Genomic DNA, 20,859 nt, shown 5'->3' on the forward strand with positions numbered 1-20,859 from the left:
GAAAAAGGGGCGTTGACGAAATATTTTCATCATCATCCTGGTTGACGAAATTAACAGTGATCCACGCTCCCATCCACCCCCCCATCCCTTCTCCATCCACGCTGCCATCTGTTCTGCCATACATTCTCCAGTCCAAAGTTAAATTTGACAATGTTACCATTAGTTATAAAAGGGTAAAGCAGTAAAGCTTCTGGCCTAAACATTTTGGCTGAAACTCCATTGGCTGCCAATCAAACAACGCATCAGCTACAAAATCCTCCTCCTCACTTACAAAGCACTTCATTCTCTGGCATCCGAGTACATCACTGACCTTCTTCACCCACTCACTCAGTCACGGTCCCTGCGCTCCACCAGCAAGAACTTACTTTCCATCCCCCGTACCAGACTCAAGACCTTTGGCGACAGGGCTTTCTGTGCAGTGGCCCCGGCTCTTTGGAATGCCCTCCCCCCTCCTATCCGTTCCGCAGCTTCCCTGACACAGTTCCAAAGCACCTTAAAACACACCTTTTCTCTCTTGCCTACCCTTCCTAACCCCCTCCCTGTCCATACCCCCCTTACTTCACCTCTTGTAAAGCGACCTTGAGTGTCCTGAAAGGCGCTATATAAATCAAAGTTATTATTTTTTTTTTTTTTTTCTGCATTACTTTTACTTTTATAGTTTAACTAGTTTTAAAAATTGTACTTTTCCAGTTTTACCGTAGTAAAAAGCTAAAGTTGATCCTTTGTTTTTAACCAGCAGGATTTATACTGGAGGAATAAACATGAATGGTTTTCTAGATGTGACGTTCTGTTGGTAGGAACTTTGGGAATGTGAGCCGCAGAGCAGAGAATATTCTAGATATTGTCAATCCTTTGACTCAGTCGTGTTCATTAGGAAACCTAACTTACAGGATTTATTTTACAGACAACAGCAGCTTTCCATAAAGTTGACCATTGGGGAGCATTTTATTCTTCCAGCTCGGGTTAAAAGTATCAGTTAGTCGGATTAAACCAGTTTTCCTTCATAGATCAGAGGATCGCTGCATGTTCCTGCCACAGGGCCTACCTGCTGGTATAATCTCTGCATTACACCGGTGTTATGCTGGTCCAAGTTTCCCCTGCCGTTTGATCGCTGTATGCAGCTATATGAAGGGGATGAGCAGAGCTACAGGAACTCCACAGGTAGCATGTTTATAAAAGATTTACCGATAGAAATGTTAGAGATCCTTCCTTCTATGTATTTATGAGTCTGACCGGCTTCTTTATCAGCTGCTAACATCCAGCAGCAGTGAAAAACATTTGGTTCTTTGGCTGCCAGTCTTTTCATATGATCTAAAAGATAAGAGAAAAAAGGAGTCAGAGAAAACGCTCCTCCATGACTCTAAACCTAAACCCTGAGGAAGACAGAGGAGATCAGGCAGAAAACCTGTCAGCTGTGTTTCTTCTTTACATTTCTACAGAAGCAGAATGGAAAGTCTGACATCGATTATGACCCTTGCTGAAGTCCACACGTGTAATAGTTTCTCATATGAGCAGTTTTATTTCAAACACACACATGTAAAGTACTCTTCATGCATATTTTGAATCTTCTATAGATTTAAAACTATAAGGCTTCAAATAATCTCAACTGTCTCTGCTTTTATACATCTATAGATTCTCTCCTACTCGCCTGTAGAGACCTGGTTCTATTCGCTAATGTCAACTTTGAAGGCGTTACCCACCAGACAAAGCAGCCCGTCTGTGATTGGCTACTTATCAGGAAATCCCGCCTCTCTTCTTCCTGCTAGCTAACTTCAGGATTGTCATGATGGGTACTCTGAAAGTGACCCAATGATGCAGAACACCACTGACGGACACAGGAATAAAAGTTCAACAAGTTTATTTGACACAAGCACACAGATTGTACTGGTTCTGGCTCGGGCCTGGACACTGGTTCACTGGAGTCTGCGTGAGAGACAGTTCAGTTAGCTTAGCACGTTGGAGCTTGATCTCTTGATGATAACTGATTGTACCTTGAGGGTTCTTGAGGTTAGCTTTGGGAGAGTCACTGTTGGGTCTGGAGAGGAGTTGATCAGCAGAGTCCGTTTGCTGCTTCAGCGTCTCACGTCTAGAAATGAACAGACCTTGGCTTTGGGTTTTCCAGCTCTTAGTCCAGAGCTGCATGGAAGTTCTCTATGGTTCTTCGGGTTTGGCTCTGAGGGTCGGCTCGGCAAGTTAGCTCTTCCTGAGCTTCACAGAGGAGACACAGGTTTCCTGGAAGATAGAGACAACGGTTAGAATCCAGGCTGGATTCAAAGTCACAAAGATACACTGAGAGTCTAGGCTTAGGCGCTGACCAACTGGATCAACACTGCGGCGTTGAGCCAAGGTCTGAAGACAGCTTATATAGTGGATCCTCTGATGATCTTGATGGGCTGCAGCTGTGCAGGAGGCTCACTCAGAAGGATCCACGGCGGACTCTGCTGGAGAAAGGTGGAAATTTCTCCAGCTCCCAACAAGGATAAAGCTGTGTCATGATTGGTTTAATATCAAACCCACATGCAGAACACAACGGAGGCTGGGTAAAAGTTTAACAGAGCTTATTAAAGGTTTCAGAAACACAAGATAATGAACTGGATCTGGAACAGGTCCGGGTTGGGTTCACTGAACTGCAGAGATGATAGTTTGATTAGCTGGGCAGGCAGATGATTAATGAGTCCTTTTAGATAATTCTGATTCTACCTTGACGGGGTCCAGGCTTCTCTTGTGAGAGAGGGAACCGTTGGGTCCAGAGACTGTTGGTTCAGCAGAGTACACGAGCAGCTGCAGCGTCTAGCTTCTGACTTTGAACGGCAGACCTTAATTTCCAGCTCTTCACAGAGAGCAGCAGGGGAAATCCACATAGGAATCCTCAGGTTGGCTCACCAGGGCTGGAAGGCAGGTTAAGCTCATCCAGAGCTTCAGGCTAGAGACAGGTTTCCAAACTAAGGTCAACACTGCGGCGTCGAAGGAAGGTCTGGCAGCTGGTTATAAAGGGCAGGTCTCTTGATGAGTAGATGCGTCTCAGGTGTGCTGGAGGGCTCCAGCTCCAGGAGACCCACGGTGCACTCTGCTGGAGGAAGGTGGTACAGCTCCAGATCCCAACAGTCACTCCAGTCCTAACAGAAAACAACATAAAACAGAAGAGGATCCTCGGCGCCCTCTGGTGGGCAAGCCTGATCCCAACAAGCTGGAAGTAACCAAAGTCATCATTAATATAACTTGGTCTGGATGAATCCTGGATTCTGATTGGCTATGGGGTTTCCATTGAAAAGAGTTACTGGATATCTACAAAGAAAGTTCTGGTCGAATAGCATCATAGTTTCTGCTAGCTCAAACATTAGCTGGAAATGGGAAGACAGTTTACACTGGTTACCTTGGCAACTTGTCACCGCTCAGTAGGTGGGATTTACTGAAAAGCAGCCATCACAGGTGGTTGCTTGGTCCGGTGCACTCAGTATTTTTTCATCTGCTGAAGGTTTGATATAAACCATACTGGCTTTGCAGAGCATTACATGCTGAGGTATTCCCCACGCAGGAGACGGTTGATCATGTTTCTGTTTCCTTCTCCTCAGGATGGGTTCAGGTCAGAGCAGCGACAAACTGGAAGTCAATCGTTTTCTGAAGGGACGTGGTCCTCAGTCTCTAGCTAAACAAGGTCTGTTGCACCAACCTGTTCACTGATCAGCAGCTTCTACCTGCAGAGGATCTAATGGAAATGATCTTGCTTTCTCAGTCAATGCGTCTTCATTTGGCGCTCAACCCTTGGGGCAGATGACGTGGGAGGTCCTCCACCAACACATGCCCAGTTTTCCTGATGCCAACACACTGAAGATCACATACGTCTTTCCTGAAGGCGTGCAGACTGTGAGTTGGTTATAGATTACAGAATAGATTTTAATAATAGATCATAGATTTTATGTAATAGGTAGCATGTAATAGACTACCCCTAACCTTTCTCTTCTCTTCATTATATTAGAGTCACTGTGTTTTCCTATGTTAGCTCATGTAATCATAGCGATGCAGAAACCAGCCGTGGCTGTTAGGATGTTCAATGGCTTCAACATCTGAAATAAGAAGTGGGTAAACGTTCAGTAGCAACTCAACTACCTCAATTAGTCAATGCAGTTCAGACATTGGTCAGACTGTTTCTGCAAAGCTGAATTCAGAAATCCCAGAATCAGAGCCAAAGCCAGACTCCCATAGCGGGAAGAGACAGACGTCCAGCCTTGCTCCACAGGTGGGGGGGCTGCTGATCAACTGCAGCTTTCCCAGACAGACCATGACGTCCATCACAGATTTGTTCAATCAACAAACAAACTTATGAACCTTTTGGGTCGATGTTCTGTGAATTCTAGATATTATATTGTTTGTCTTTCATCAAATGAGTGGATTACTTCCTCAGCATGAGCAGAGTTCTGCTAATGACCTCATTACTTGATTCAGCTGAAGGCAGAGACCAATCTAAACCATACAGGACATTAGCTCCTGCTTTGGCCAAATTTTTTTCAATCACTGCACGAGAAAGCTGTAGCAGTTTTCCAAAATTTCTAGGCTTTTGTTTTGTGATTTTAATCCCCTCTTCTTTTTTTTTTTTTAATTTGAAGAATGTTTTTTTATTCATTTCCAATAAGAACATAAAAAACACATGTTAACAAGCTTTTAACACTGTTTGCATTTTTAAAACCCTCTTCTTTTTTTTCTGAACCATGGGGGTTTTCTGTTTTTTTGGGCGGGGGGAACGAAACGGGGGCCAACGTTTTTTTTGCTTTTTTTTGGTTCCCAAGGGCCCAATCCAAAGCCGGAAAAAAAAAAATCGGCCCCTTTCTCAACAATTTCAAAAATTTTTCAAAAATATTCCAAATTTAAAAGACTAGACATTAAACCGGGATCTATGATGGCCAACGCCTCCCTGGAGCTACAGTCAAAAAATTTTTGGGAAAAACCCCGGGAACGTTTTTTAAAAACGGGCGAATTTTCTAGGGGACAGATTTAAAAAAAACAGCAAAAACAAACCCGGTGGGAGGAAAAGATGTTAGAGATGCGAAAGCGAGGATGCAGGGGGGGGCTAACGGGTAAAAGCTAAGGGAAATCCCCACAGCCCCCCTGGCTTCCATCAATCCTGCTCTCCAGCACCCGCCCCGCGGGAAAAAACCAAAATGGTAATCTCGACGGTTTTTGGTTTAAAACTGAGTGTGCAATTTGAGTTTTGCAAATGTTCAGAAGGAAATTTTCATTGAAGTTAATTTAAATTTTTCTCTGTGATATCTCTGTATTTTAGAACTCTAATTTAATAATTTAAAAACTTTGGGGACCTTCGGGCTGCATTTTTTCTACGGGGGAAATTGGGGGGTCAGTTTTCCAAAAAACGGTTTTTTTTCGGGATGGGCAAAAAAAGGGTTAGCTGGGCCCTTTGGCTAGCCTAGCTTAGCATTGCTATGGCTTTCCTCTTCCCTCCCTTTTACCTTTTAAACCTTCCTTTTCCCTCTCCTCTCCCCTGCTCTCTGGGTCAGATGTTCAGTTTTCCTCTGCCTCCTTTAGTGATAAGGGGATGTGAAATTTAATTGTAGTTTTTTTTGTAGTTTTGGGGAAAGGGCGAGGGGTCAGAGTTAAAACCCAAAGGTTTTTCGGGGCTTTTAAAGTGGGGGCCCCCCACGTAGTTTGTCCCCCAAAATCCCTGACAGCCGGGCAAATTGGGGAACTGTACGGGGAAAAGCGTGGGCGGGGGATCTCTCCCAAACTGGTCACCACCAACCCGTTCCGTTTCAAACCCGGGTTTTCCCCCCCACTCAGTGACACACCCACGGGAAACCCCACTCGGGGGGATTGGCAGCTCCATATTTCAAACGTGGCATTAGAACCCGGGGACCATGGGTCAAATGTTTGCCGGGGGCCAAAAACGGGGGGAACTAAATTTCCTACCTGAAACTACTGGTGGGGAAAAAGGGTTTAAAAATACAGAAAAGATTGTTTTTCCCAACGCGGGTTTGGTAAGGGAAAACCCGGTTGCCAAATCTAGGCCCACTAAAATTAGTGTTGCTTCGGTGTGTAAGTTTGAAAAAAAAGTGGGGATTTCCCGAAAATTTTCTCGGGCCCCCTCCCTGTTTCTAAACCAGTGATGACTTTTTTTGCCGCATGTGTCATTCAATCGCGGGTTTGTCTGGGTGGCCCCCTGAAAACAAACGGGGGGCTACATTAATAATTGCAATCCTTTTTGGGGGGAAAACCTGGTTAAATTTGGGGGAAAACGGGATCCATCCCCCCTTTTGGGTGGTGCAGCTCTTCTTTTTTAAGGAAAACTGGCCACAATTTATTAGTCCTCCAAAACCCTGACCACCCAGGGTGGGGACCCGGGAAAACAGGTTGTAAATTTTTTCACACCCTTCTGCGGGCTTCTTCATGTTTTTCCCACTCTTTACTCCCCTCCCGACAGGTCTTTTTCCCACGAAACCCAAAAACTAATAAATTTCAAAGATTCCCAAAGGAGTAAATCATGTTAACTAATTAAAAAACAAAATAACTCCAATTGGGGGAAAAAATTAAAAAAAATTTAAAAAAGGTCTGTTTTAAAAATAAGATCGCTTTTCCCCCTAAAAGTCTACTATTAATGGCTTGTTTGTGATTAAACACATTGACTTTTTTTTCCTTACAAAAACCGGGTGCAGCAAGAGGGGTTAAGTGAGCATAAATGAGGCAAACCCCTTTAAAACTATTTTAAAATTTTTACATCCCCAAAGTTCTGGGGGGGAGGAGGAGTTTTTCCAAAAAAATCTCCCAAATTTGACTTTCGATTACTCCCCCAAAAAAATTAATACCACAAATCTTTTTTAAAAATTTAACCCTTAATTTCCCCGATCCCCCATTTCAAAACAAGAAAAAAACCCCTTCTTTTTGTAACTTTGTATCGTCCACCAGGTCCTTACTCTGAATTTTTAGATGAGTTTTCAGAGTTCCTTTCTGATTTGGTATTAAATACTGACAGGGTCATCATAGTGGGAGATTTTAACATCCATGCTGACATTGAAGGCGATAGCTTAAGAGCAGCCTTTAATGCTATCTTAGACACTATTGGCTTTGTTCAAAATGTGAATAGTCCCACACATTCTCATCTTCATACTTTGGATCTTGTGCTGACATACGGCATAGAATGTGAAGAAATAACAGTATTTCCTCACAACCCTGTCCTCTCTGACCACTTTCTAATAACCTTCAGGATTACTTTAACAGAGTTCTCCTCCCCCAAAAGAAGGTTCAATTTTAGTAGATCTTTATCAGATAGTGCAGTTATAAATTTTAAAGAATCTGCTTCACTTTCTCTCTGCTCTGTGTCACTGAGCAGTGCTGCAGAGTGCAAAAGCTTAGCTTATTCCCCTTCACAGGTTGATGATTTTGTTGAGGGGGTTGCTAGTTCTCTGCGTATTGCCTTAGACAACGCAGCTCCTTTGAAAATGAAAACCGTTAAAAATAGAAAGCTTGCTCCTTGGTTTAATGCAGAGCTGCGTACTTTGAAGCAAAATGCTAGGAAACTGGAGAGAAAATATCGCTCCACAGGCCTGCGAGAGTCCTTCCTAGTCTGGAAAAATGGTTTACTGCTGTATAAGAGGACCCTTTGTAAAGCAAGAGCAGCATACTTCTCCTCATTAATAGAGGAGAATAAGAATAATCCAAGATTTCTTTTTAATACAGTTGCCAAACTCACCCAGAGCCATAGCTCTGTTGAACCGTCCATTCCACCTGCTCTTAGCAGCAATGATTTTATGGGATTCTTTATAAATAAGATTGATCTTATTAAAAATAAGATCATAAGCACTCCTCTCTCCGCGATTGTACCTGAGGTAGTCATGGAATCTGAACCGGGTTTAGACTGCTTTGATCCAGTTGAACTCTCTGAATTAGCAAAATTATTGTCTTCATCTAAGCCTTCAACTTGTATGTTAGATCCAGTTCCAACAAGGTTATTTAAGGAGGTATTCCCTTTGATCTCCTCCTCCATTTTAGATGTGATTAATCTATCTCTGTTACAGGGATATGTACCTAAAGCTTTTAAGATTGCTGTAATTAAACCTCTGCTTAAGAAACCGTCTCTTGACCCAGATGACTTGGTCAATTATAGACCTATATCCAATCTTCCTTTCTTATCCAAAATTCTTGAGAAAGTAGTTGCCAAACAAGTTTGCGATCACTTCCACCATAATGAACTTTTTGAAGAGTTTCAGTCTGGCTTTAGAGCTCATCATAGCACTGAAACAGCTCTAGTGAAAGTCACTAATGATATTCTCATGGCCTCAGATAATGGACTTGTATCTGTGCTCGTCCTGTTGGATCTTAGTGCTGCATTTGATACAGTTGACCATAATATTCTTTTAGAAAGACTTGAATATTTTGTTGGAATTAAAGGAACAGCACTAGACTGGTTTAAATCTTATCTATCTGATCGAATTCAGTTTGTTCATGTTAATGATAGATCTTCAACACGCTCAAAGGTTACCTGTGGAGTACCACAGGGATCAGTGCTAGGACCAATTCTCTTTACTTTATACATGCTCCCAATTGGTAGAATTATTAGACAGCATGGGATTAATTTCCACTGTTATGCTGATGATACCCAGCTATATCTGTCTATAAATCCAGATGAAGCTAACCCATTACATAGATTACAGGCATGTCTTGAAGACATAAAAACCTGGATGACTCTTAACTTTCTGCTTCTGAATGCAGACAAAACAGAAGTTATAGTCTTTGGACCAGAGTCTCTGAAAAAGAAAGCTGATTAGCCAGTCACTTCATTTGGATGGGATTAAACTGATTTCAGATAATAAAGTAAAAAATCTTGGTGTTATTTTTGATCAGGACCTGTCATTTAAATCCCATATCAAAGAGGTTTCTAGAATTTCCTTCTTTCATCTGAGGAACATTGCAAAAATTAGAAATATCCTGTCCAGGGGTGATGCTGAGAAACTAGTCCATGCATTTGTTACTTCAAGGCTGGACTATTGTAATTCTTTACTATCAGGAAGTCCACAAACTGTAGTTAAAAGCCTTCAGCTGATCCAAAATGCTGCAGCCAGAGTTCTAATGAAAATGAAAAAGAGAGATCATATCTCTCCTATCCTGGCTTCTCTTCATTGGCTTCCTGTTAATTCAAGAATAGAATTTAAAATCCTCCTTCTCACATATAAAGCCTTAAATGGCCAAGCTCCATCTGATATCAGAGATCTGATTGTTCCTTATGTTCCTAACAGAGCACTTCGCTCTCAATCTGCAGGTTTACTAGTGGTTCCTAGAATTTCTAAAAGTAGAATGGGAGGCAGATCTTTTAGTTATCAGGCTCCTCTCCTGTGGAACCAACTACCAGTTTTAGTCCGTGAGGCAGACACCCTGTCTACTTTTAAGGCTAGGCTTAAAACTTTCATTTTTGATAAAGCTTATAGTTAGGGTGGCTCAGGTTATCCTGATCTATCTCTATAGTTATGCTGCTATAGGCTTAGACTTTTGGAGGACATAGGGACCCCCATTTCATCATTCTGCTTCATTCTATCTCTATTCTCCCACTCTGCAGAATCTGTTAGTTCAATCTCTAACGTTCTGCTCTCTCTGCTTTTTCTCATAGTAGCTTCATCTGGTCTGTTCCTGTTTGGCTGTGACTCCATCCTGGAGAGAAATATCAGCTGTGCTGCTGCCATCAACACCTTTGTTTCTAGATGTTGGAGCTTGGCCTGTTTTCCAGTGTAGTCCTGTTTCTCTGACTGTGACTAACTGGATGTGCTCTCTTCATCCTCTGACATGGGAGCTGGCTCGGAGCTCGTCTGCCTGGCTGTGTGTTTCCTGGACGGGGCCGCCTGTGGAGCTGGTTGACAGTTGCCTTTTGTATCTATGCTTCTTTTTCTATGTCTGCTTCTGTCTCCTTGAACCCCAGTCGGCCTCAGCAGATGGCCGCTCACACTGAGCCTGGTTCTGCTGGAGGTTTCTTCCTGTTAAAAGGGAGTTTTTCCTCTCCACTGTCGCTACAAGCATGCTTAGTGTGGGGGATTGTATTTGAGTCAATGAGTCAATGCAATCAACTGGTTTTCCTTAGATAGAAAACTTTGTATCAATTTGACTGTATGATCTGGTTGAACTGTAAAGTGCCTTGAGATGACATGTGTTGTGAATTTGGCGCTATATAAATAAACTGAATTGAATTGAATTGAATTGAACTCTCATCAAAGAAGGAGATTAGTAACTGCTGCTCCATCATTCTGACGGAGTCATGGCTGCATCCTGCAATACCGGACAATGCTATTAGCCTGCGGGGGCTAATGCTATACCGAGCCGATAGGAACAAAGAACTAAGTGGTCAGACTTGGGGGGCGGGCTCTGTGTTTACGTCAACAACAGCTGGTGTAAAAATGCTAGATCAGTCTCCAGCTTCTGCTCTGCAGACATGGAGTTTCTGACTGTTAACTGCAGGCCGTTCTATCTGCCCAGAGAGTTCAGTGTGGTTAGCATTACTGCTGTTTATGTGCCCCCCCGCCCCACCTCGGGTCTAAAGATCACCTCTCTGTCATGCTTATCCCTGCATATTAGCCCCAGCTGATCAGGGCTAAACCTAGGGTGACCAAGCGTCCGTATTTCACGTCCTGTCCCGGGCGTCTCGGGTTTTTTTTAGAAAGTGATGAAATGTCCTGATTTTTTAAATTACCTTCATTGGACCATTAAATGTACAGGAACTAGGGCCCTGCGCACCGCGCTGCGTGTGACGTAATCTCTGAGCCGCGTCAGTGCGGGCAGCCCTGTTCTTAATCAGAATATAGATAGTGTGGCTGTCAGTACGCCAAACAAATGTATGTTTACCGACGATTTACTAAAGAGTTTCCCGCTTCCAGACCGGATCGAGACAAACGGGAGGCCTTGTGCACAGCGTGCAAAGCAGGCACATATGTCTCCGTGTCCAATGGAGGTGAAAGGAATCTGAAAAGCCACCTGGACACCGAAAGTAAAGATAGTCTATTGATATGTTTGTTCGTTTTTGGTACATTTTGAGTTATTTTTGCTACAAAAGAGGTATTTTTTGTTAATTAGCTGATTTGTTAATCTATTTTTTCCAATATCCTACAGAACAGACATTATTTCGTCCATTGCTGAGGCTGAGTATCATCTGTTATTGGGAGTTGAGAGTTATTGTTAACTTTTATTGTTAAGTGAGGGATGTTTAGATGAGACATTATTTCTTTCATTGTGCTATTCATTCAGTACGGGAATCGTTAAGCATTTTTAATAAATGCATTTTGAATAAAATTATCGTTTGTTATTGGAGTTATTGCTGTTGACTTTTACTGAAAAGCATTTTTAATAAATCAACTGTTAATATCATGTTATTGTAGGATTACGTAGGTCTATGTTAGGTCAGTGCATGCCACAGACATCTCTATGCATGGGAACAGAGACCCCCCCGCCGCATATGATATATGACAACTTATTAAATATTGATGTGAAATATTATGAAATATTGAGTATGCCATGACTGTGTCAGCTTACATCAACAAATGCATTGAGGACGTCAGCATCAAAGAGAACATCATGCAGCAAACACTGACCTCCTAAATGAACTGAACAACTTCTTTGGAAGGTTTGAGGCACTAAACAGCCTCCAGCAGTGAAAGCTGTTCCCCATCAGGGGGAGGAGGCACTAAACCTGGACACAGGTGATCTTATTAGAGTCAACCCAAGGAAGGCCCCAGGGCCTGATAACATACCTGGGCAGGTGTATAAGGAGTGGTCAGATCAGCTGGCTGGTGTCCTCACAGACATCTTTAACACCTGGCTGGACCAATCCATAGTGCCAGCATGCTTCCAGTCTGCCTCCGTTATTCCAGTCCCAAAGAAGCCTCAGGTCGCCTCCCTCCATGATTAGCGGCCTGTCGCTCTGACTCCCATCATGATGAAGTGCTTCCAAAGGCTGGTTAAAGAACACATCGTCTCCAGTCTGCCGCCAACATTCCACCCGTTCCAGTTCGCCTACCTACGGAACCGCTCCACTGAGGACGCCATCTCTGCTGCTCTCCACCGGAGCCTGGCACACCTGGAGGAGAAGAACACCCAGGTGCTTGGACTTCCTGCGGAGGATGAGGAGAGCCCACCTGCCACCCCCCATCCTCCCCACCTTCTCCAGAAGCTCCATAGAGAGCGTTCTGAGCAGCTGTCTCACTGTGTGGTGTGGAGGCTGCAGCGCCTCAGACTGGAAGAAGGTGAGAACAGCAGAGAGGATCATGGGGGCTCCTCTTCCCTCCATTAAAGACATTTCATCCCAGCGCTGCGTGTCCCGTGACATCATCAATGACCCCTCACCCCCCCACCATGGACTGTTCTCCCTGCTGCCCTCTGGGAAGAGGCTTCCCAGCATTCAATGCAGGACCAGCAGGTTCTGCAGCAGCTTCTTCCCCACCGCCATCACACTGATGAATGTTTTGTAAAATGGGTTATTGTATGTATTTTATTATATCTATTATATTTTTCATAATAAAATATATAAATGAAAATGTTAGAACTGTACATTTACAGTCATATGTATATATGAACTGTTTTTATATATTTTTTACTATTTTTCAAGGCTGCACTTTAAAAACAAACGATGAAATTGTCCAGAGAGCTGTTCCAAACTAAATTTCTTAAGACACTTAAGTCTAACTTGCGGGGACCAACTGCTCCTTGTTGGGCCCGATGCCTGGACCCCATGATGGGAATTGCTGTTTTAGGGTCATGGGTCATGTTTCGGTCTAAGGTGTGAATTGAGTTCAGGTATGAAGCCGGACGGAGGATGCTTAGGGCTAGGATCACTGTGGAAATGCTCTGCAAAGAAGGCGATAACAGTTTGTCTCACTATGTTTGGGAGAAAAAACTCATAAATATACATGAGAAAACTATATGTAGATATTTAGGTTTACTTTATTATCTGTGATTAGTTTAATAAAATGTTCAGTGAACTGAACAGATTTGTAGAGATTGTCCTTGATTGGCGGTAAATGCTGAGATTAATGGAAGATTACCTAAACATCAAACCTTATTTATGCTCCCTGAAGGAGAAACATCCAAACCCTGGCCGGCCGTATGCAGAGAGCCGGTTGTCCTCCTACCTGCCTGACAACAATGAGGGCAACAGTGTCCTGAAGTTACTGGAAAAGGCTTTCAACCAGCAACTGCTCTTCGCTATTGCTCCCGGTGAAAATGGAAAAGATGTCATCACAACAGCTGCTGTTCCATTAAAAACCCAACCGGAAGGAGAGGGAAGCAGACCGTGAGTAAAATAAGAGAAAATGATTCTGCATTTTGCTCAATGTGACAATTCAAAGATCCTCCACAATAGAAGCTCATGATGAAAGACAGAAATGGAAAATCCTTGATGAAGTCCAGGTACAGTGAAGCCTTTATTTACTCGAATGAGACAATAGTTCACAAGTTCACATAAATCAGACCTTCCAGTTCCAGTTGGTAAATCAGACCTGCCAGTTCCAGTTGGTAAATCAGACCTCCCAGTTCCAGTTGGTAAATCAGACCTCCCAGTTCCAGTTGGTAAATCAGACCTCCCAGTTCCAGTTGGTAAATCAGACCTTCCAGTTCCAGTTGGTAAATCAGACCTTCCAGTTCCAGTTGGTAAATCAGACCTCCCAGTTCCAGTTGGTAAATCAGACCTCCCAGTTCCAGTTGGTAAATCAGACCTTCCTGTTCCAGTTGGTAAATCAGACCTCCCAGTTCCAGTTGGTAAATCAGACCTCCCAGTTCCAGTTGGTAAATCAGACCTCCCAGTTCCAGTTGGTAAATCAGACCTCCCAGTTCCAGTTGGTAAATCAGACCTCCCAGATCCAGTTGGTAAATCAGACCTCCCAGTTCCAGTTGGTAAATCAGACCTCCCTGTTCCAGTTGGTAAATCAGACCTCCCAGTTCCAGTTGGTAAATCAGACCTCCCAGTTCCAGTTGGTAAATCAGACCTCCCAGTTCCAGTTGGTAAATCAGACCTCCCAGTTCCAGTTGGTAAATCAGACCTCCCAGATCCAGTTGGTAAATCAGACCTCCCAGTTCCAGTTGGTAAATCAGACCTCCCTGTTCCAGTTGGTAAATCAGACCTCCCAGTTCCAGTTGGTAAATCAGACCTCCCAGTTCCAGTTGGTAAATCAGACCTCCCAGTTCCAGTTGGTAAATCAGACCTTCCAGTTCCAGTTGGTAAATCAGACCTTCCAGTTCCAGTTGGTAAATCAGACCTCCCAGTTCCAGTTGGTAAATCAGACCTCCCAGTTCCAGTTGGTAAATCAGACCTCCCAGTTCCAGTTGGTAAATCAGACCTTCCAGTTCCAGTTGGTAAATCAGACCTCCCAGTTCCAGTTGGTAAATCAGACCTCCCAGTTCCAGTTGGTAAATCAGACCTTCCAGTTCCAGTTGGTAAATCAGACCTTCCAGTTCCAGTTGGTAAATCAGACCTCCCAGTTCCAGTTGGTAAATCAGACCTCCCAGTTCCAGTTGGTAAATCAGACCTCCCAGTTCCAGTTGGTAAATCAGACCTCCCAGTTCCAGTTGGTAAATCAGACCTCCCAGTTCCAGTTGGTAAATCAGACCTCCCAGTTCCAGTTGGTAAATCAGACCTCCCAGTTCCAGTTGGTAAATCAGACCTCCCAGTTCCAGTTGGTAAATCAGACCTCCCAGTTCCAGTTGGTAAATCAGACCTTCCAGTTCCAGTTGGTAAATCAGACCTCCCAGTTCCAGTTGGTAAATCAGACCTCCCAGTTCCAGTTGGTAAATCAGACCTTCCAGTTCCAGTTGGTAAATCAGACCTCCCAGTTCCAGTTGGTAAATCAGACCTCCCAGTTCCAGTTGGTAAATCAGACCTCCCAGTTCCAGTTGGTAAATCAGACCTCCCAGTTCCAGTTGGTAAATCAGACCTCCCAGTTCCAGTTGGTAAATCAGACCTCCCAGTTCCAGTTGGTAAATCAGACCTCCCAGTTCCAGTTGGTAAATCAGACCTCCCAGTTCCAGTTGGTAAATCAGACCTCCCAGTTCCAGTTGGTAAATCAGACCTCCCAGTTCCAGTTGGTAAATCAGACCTCCCAGTTCCAGTTGGTAAATCAGACCTCCCAGTTCCAGTTGGTAAATCAGACCTCCCAGTTCCAGTTGGTAAATCAGACCTCCCAGTTCCAGTTGGTAAATCAGACCTTCCAGTTCCAGTTGGTAAATCAGACCTTCCAGTTCCAGTTGGTAAATCAGACCTCCCAGTTCCAGTTGGTAAATCAGACCTCCCAGTTCCAGTTGGTAAATCAGACCTCCCAGTTCCAGTTGGTAAATCAGACCTTCCAGTTCCAGTTGGTAAATCAGACCTTCCAGTTCCAGTTGGTAAATCAGACCTCCCAGTTCCAGTTGGTAAATCAGACCTTCCAGTTCCAGTTGGTAAATCAGACCTCCCTGTTCCAGTTGGTAAATCAGACCTCCCAGTTCCAGTTGGTAAATCAGACCTCCCAGTTCCAGTTGGTAAATCAGACCTCCCAGTTCCAGTTGGTAAATCAGACCTTCCAGTTCCAGTTGGTAAATCAGACCTCCCTGTTCCAGTTGGTAAATCAGACCTCCCAGTTCCAGTTGGTAAATCAGACCTCCCAGTTCCAGTTGGTAAATCAGACCTCCCAGTTCCAGTTGGTAAATCAGACCTCCCAGTTCCAGTTGGTAAATCAGACCTCCCAGTTCCAGTTGGTAAATCAGACCTCCCAGTTCCAGTTGGTAAATCAGACCTCCCAGTTCCAGTTGGTAAATCAGACCTCCCAGTTCCAGTTGGTAAATCAGACCTCCCAGTTCCAGTTGGTAAATCAGACCTCCCAGTTCCAGTTGGTAAATCAGACCTCCCAGTTCCAGTTGGTAAATCAGACCTCCCAGTTCCAGTTGGTAAATCAGACCTTCCAGTTCCAGTTGGTAAATCAGACCTTCCAGTTCCAGTTGGTAAATCAGACCTCCCAGTTCCAGTTGGTAAATCAGACCTCCCAGTTCCAGTTGGTAAATCAGACCTTCCAGTTCCAGTTGGTAAATCAGACCTCCCAGTTCCAGTTGGTAAATCAGACCTTCCAGTTCCAGTTGGTAAATCAGACCTCCCAGTTCCAGTTGGTAAATCAGACCTTCCAGTTCCAGTTGGTAAATCAGACCTCCCTGTTCCAGTTGGTAAATCAGACCTCCCAGTTTCCCGGGTTTGGAAAATTTCAGACCTCCCTTTTTTCCAGTTGGGGGAATCAGCCCCTTCCATTTTCCCCGGGTTGGAAAAACAAACCCCCCCCATTTTTCCATTTTGGTAAACCCGACCTCCCAAAGTTCCAGTTGGTAAATCAGACCCCCCCTTTTTTCCCATTTTTGGGTAAATCAGCCCCTTCCATTTTTTTCCGGGTTTGGAAAATTTCAGACCTCCCTTTTTCCCTTTTTGGGTAAATCAACCCCCCAAATTTTCCCCAGTTTGGTAAACCCAAAAGCCTTTTCCCAGTATCCTTTTGGTAAATAAAACCCTTTCCCATTTCCCCATTTGGAAAAATCAGCCCCTTCCCCAGTCCCATTTTTGGTAAATAAAACCCCCTTTCCAGTTCCCAGTTGGTAAATCAGACCCCCCCATTCCAGTTGGTAAATAAACCCTTTCCATTTTCCCATTTGGGTTTAAATCAGAACCCCCCAAATTTTTCCATTTGGGTTAAAATCAAACCTCCCATTTTCCCAGTTGGTAAATAAAAGGCCCTTTCCATTTTCCCAGTTGGAAAAATCGACCCCCCCTTTTCCCATTTGGGTTTAAATCAGCCCTTTCCCCTTTTCCCCAGTTTGAAAAATCAAACCCCCCCTTTTCCCATTTTGGGGAAAAAATCAGACCCCCCAGTTTCCAAATTTTTGGGTAAATCAAACCTCCCTTTTCCCCAATTGGGGGAATAAAACCTTTTCCTTTTTTCCATTTTGGTTTAAACCCAGCCCCTCCCATTTTTCCATTTTGGTAAATCAGACCTCCCATTTCCCATTTTGGAAAATCAGACCCCCCCCTTTTTTTCCATTGGAAAAATCAGAACCTTTCCATTTTCCATTGGAAACCCAACCCCCCCATTTTTCCATTTGGGGAAAATTTCAGCCCCTCCCAGTCCCATTTTGGTTAAAATTCAACCTCCCCTTTTTTCCCCCATTTGGGGGTAAATCAAACCCTTCCCCATTTCCCCCAGTTGGTAAACCCAGCCCTTTCCTTTTTTCCCCAGTTGGGGTAAATCGGGACCTCCCAGCCCCATTTGGAAAAATTCGGGACCCCCCAGTTCCATTTTTGGTAAATAAAAAAACCTTTCCCATTTTTCCAGTTGGAAAAATTCAAATTTTTCCCATATTTCCAGTTTTTTGGAAAAATCAGACCTCCCATTTTTCCCTTTTTGGGTAAATTTTTTGACCTTCCTTTTTTTCCCATTTTGGTAAACCCAAAACCTCCCATTTTTCCATTTTTGGTAAACCCAGACCTTTCCAAAGTTCCAGGGGGAAAAATCAGATTTTTCCCCATTTTCCATTTTTGGAAAATCAACCCCCCCATTTTTTCCATTTTTGGAAAAAAACCCGGACCTTCCTTTTTCCATTTTGGAAAAATCAGCCCCTCCCATTCCATTTTTGGTAAATAAAGACCTCCCATTTTTCCAGTTGGTAAATCAGACCCCCCCTTTTTCCCAGTTGGAAACCCAGACCCCCTTTAATTTTCCAGTTGGTAAACCCAACCCCCTTCCATTTTTTTCCAGTTGGTAAACCCAGACCTCCCATTTTCCCTTTTGGTAAAATCAACCCCCCCCCAAATTCCATTTGGAAAAATCAAAACCTTTTCCCTTTTTCCTTTGGAAAATCAGCCCTTTTCCATTTCCATTTTTGGTAAATCAGCCCCTCCCCTGTTCCAGTTGGTAAAATCAAAAAACCTTTCCCCATTTTCCATTTTGGTAAATCAGCCCCTTCCTTTTTTCCATTTTTGGAAAAATCAAAACCTCCCATTTTTTTTTTCCATTTTGGAAAAATAAAAACCCCTCCCATTTTTCCATTTTGGGAAAATTTAAAACCCTTTCCCCATTTCCCCATTTGGTAAATCAAAACCTCCCAGTTCCATTTTTGGTAAATCAGACCCCCCCAATTCCCAGTTGGAAAAATCAGACCTCCCATTTTCCCATTTTGGGAAAATTTCGGGACCCCCCCCTTTTTCCCCAATTTTGGAAAAATTCGACCTCCCATTTTCCCCCCCAAAAGGGGTTTAAATAAAGCCCCTCCTATTTTTCCCAGTTTTGGAAAAAACAAAACCCTTCCAGTTTCCAGTTGGAAAATCCCCCCCCCCCAGACCCCAGTTGGTAAAATCAAAAACCTCCCTTTTTCCAAAGTTGGTAAATCGGGACCTCCCATTTTAAAGTTGGAAAAATAAAAGGAACCTCCCCATTCCCTTTTTTGGTAAACCCCAGCCCTTTCCCTTATTTCCCAAATTTTTGGAAAATTTCGGGCCCTTTCCCCAAGTTCCATTGGAAAATCAAACCTTTCCATTTTCCAGTTGGAAAAAATCAAAACCCCCCCAGTTCCATTGGTAAATCAACCCCCTATTTTCCTTTTTTGGAAAAAATCAACCTCCTATTTCCCCCCATTTGGGTTTAAATAAAGCCCCTTCCATTTTTCCATTTTTGGAAAACCCAGCCCTCCCATTTTTTTCCCAGTTGGAAAAATCAGCCCCTTTCCTTTTTTTCCATTTTGGTTTAAAAAATAAAGCCCTTTCCCCAGTTCCATTTGGAAAAATTCAGAACCTCCCATTTCCCTTTTTTGGAAAAAACCCCAGCCCTTTCCCATTTTCCTTTTTGGAAAAATCAGCCCCTCCCATTTTTCCATTGGTAGAAAAAAACCCCCCCTTTTGAAATCCCTTCCATTTTTGGGCGGGAAAAATCAAAAAAAATCCCATTTAATTTTAAAAACCAAAAAAGGAAAACTCATCACCGTCTTTCAACCTATAGGGGGCAGCACTGAATTGTTTTTTGGGAAAAATAACTGCAAAATTTAAATGAAAAAAATTTAGAATATGAAAAAAGTGAAAAAAGAAAAGCCTTCTTTCCAAAAAACTTTAATTTCAAAATTTAATTTGCAGCTTAAAAACTCTGTTTGGGGTGTTTTTAAAAAGTGGAGATGATATGGTGGAGGCCCGAGATGGATTTTTTTTTTGGGCTACAAAAAGCCCTAAAAGACCAAAAAAGAAACATAAAGAAACTTAGAAAACCCTAAAGAAAACCCTCAAATTTCTGTTGGAGCTTTCTTATGGATTTCAGAAAACATGTTTTCCCTGGCTTTTAAATAAAAAACAATGACCTTTCCCCTTTATTGGATAGATGGGCATCATTAAAAAAAATATTTAAAATTCCTTTTAAACCCCAAAAAATTTAAATTTAAAAACAGATTTTTTCATAGAAAGCCGACAAAACCCGACCCAATTTTCCCCCCCCGGAGGAAAAAAAAACCACAAAAACAGCAAAAGAGGGGTTGGGGGAAGATGCAAAAACAAAAACCAGTCCCCCTCCAAAAAATGAAAATGAAAAAAGGGGTGGGTTTTTAAAAACCTTTTTGATAAATATTAGGGAAAATTTTAAAATATTTCTAGAAAATGTTTTTTTTAACAGGTTTTTTTCCCGCTTTATTTTTTAAAATTTTTTAAACGGGTGGGAAAAGAAAAAGAAACTGGGTTTAAAAAGGATTAAATGTTGGGAATTTTTCCCAAATCCCGGGTTCAGGAAAATGGGCCCCCCTCCCGAGGCCCCCAGGGAAACAGACCCCCTTCGTTTTCCCGCAGCTCCTTCCCCGAATACAGACTCATCTATGGAGGGAAAAGAGGGAAACCCTTTACAAGTTTTTACCAATCATTTGTTTAAGGGGTTAATGTTTTTTTATTTATTTTTATAAAAAACCCCCATCATTACCGTCCCCGTTCCCCAAACCCTTTACCTTTAAAAAAATAAATATGGGGTGCCGGCCCCCCTCGCCATAGCAACAAACCTTTTTTTACTAATCCTACATTAATTTAAAAAGGGGTGGCCGACTAAAAACTGGGGCTTTTGAGGTCCCCCGGTTTTCCTTTTTTTACGAATGTAGGCCAATTTATGTTTCCCCCCCTGAGGTTTTTTCGTTAAAAGCAGCAGATTTAAACGGATCCTATCTGCGCCTAAAGTTACACCAAAAAGATGTCCGATGTGTAAACAGCAACACTTAGCAACCTTTTCCTAATGCTTGTTTTACAGTGATGGCTACCCTGATAAGGAATACCTGAAGATGCTGAAAAATGTCCTGAGAAGTAAAGGTGTGAAGTAGGACCCTGGATTTGGAGGACGCAGGAAGCCCCGCCCTTCTTTTCCACCAACATGTTATCTATTCTACAAACACTGAAACTATATCGCTGTATTTTATAAAAGGATAAAACTGTACAAATCCAAACCTGGTGAACAGTAAATGTAATTAAACCTGTGGGTGAATCAAGCTCTGTGTCCTTTTTATTAGACTGTCATTTAGCTCATTTCTACTGATAGTTCAGATCAGTTAAAAGCGCAGTGGCTCTCTGGGACATAGATCAGACATACCTGCTCACCTGCGCTTAAACAAAACTGATTCTCTGAGTGGTTTTATCTTCATACTATAACATCATGGAGCCCTGAAAGCATGGCAGAAGCCTTGCAGGATTCATTTCACACGCTGATGTCACCGTATGCAGACGATCTCCTGAATGATGATCTTGGTGGATAGTAAATGCAATGCATGTAAATCATTTCAAAGTGTGCCCTACGTATCAAATATCATATTAATTAGATTAGAAAGGTCAATTCTCACCACCGCAGCTTGTATTCACAGCAGCAC

The 20,859-nt window shown here is 42.9% G+C and overlaps 1 protein-coding gene across 1 annotated transcript in view; it reads left to right on the forward strand.

Moving 5' to 3' along the window:
• dtx3l1 (deltex E3 ubiquitin ligase 3L1) overlaps positions 1 to 20,484 on the forward strand; it is a 28,961-nt gene extending 8,477 nt beyond the window's left edge. Inside the window, exons 2-5 of the mRNA XM_038268227.1 lie at positions 3,573 to 3,655; positions 3,734 to 3,864; positions 13,056 to 13,270; positions 20,250 to 20,484. Of these exons, the coding sequence (XP_038124155.1) occupies positions 3,574 to 3,655; positions 3,734 to 3,864; positions 13,056 to 13,270; positions 20,250 to 20,319 (498 nt within the window). The 5' untranslated portion in view covers position 3,573 and the 3' untranslated portion in view covers positions 20,320 to 20,484. The remainder of the gene's footprint in view (positions 1 to 3,572; positions 3,656 to 3,733; positions 3,865 to 13,055; positions 13,271 to 20,249) is intronic.
• Positions 20,485 to 20,859: the final 375 nt, after the last annotated feature.

The sequence above is a fragment of the Cyprinodon tularosa genome, unplaced genomic scaffold (assembly GCF_016077235.1).
Source record: "Cyprinodon tularosa strain WSP-4 unplaced genomic scaffold, ASM1607723v1 ctg1188, whole genome shotgun sequence".
Taxonomy (NCBI): domain Eukaryota; kingdom Metazoa; phylum Chordata; class Actinopteri; order Cyprinodontiformes; family Cyprinodontidae; genus Cyprinodon; species Cyprinodon tularosa.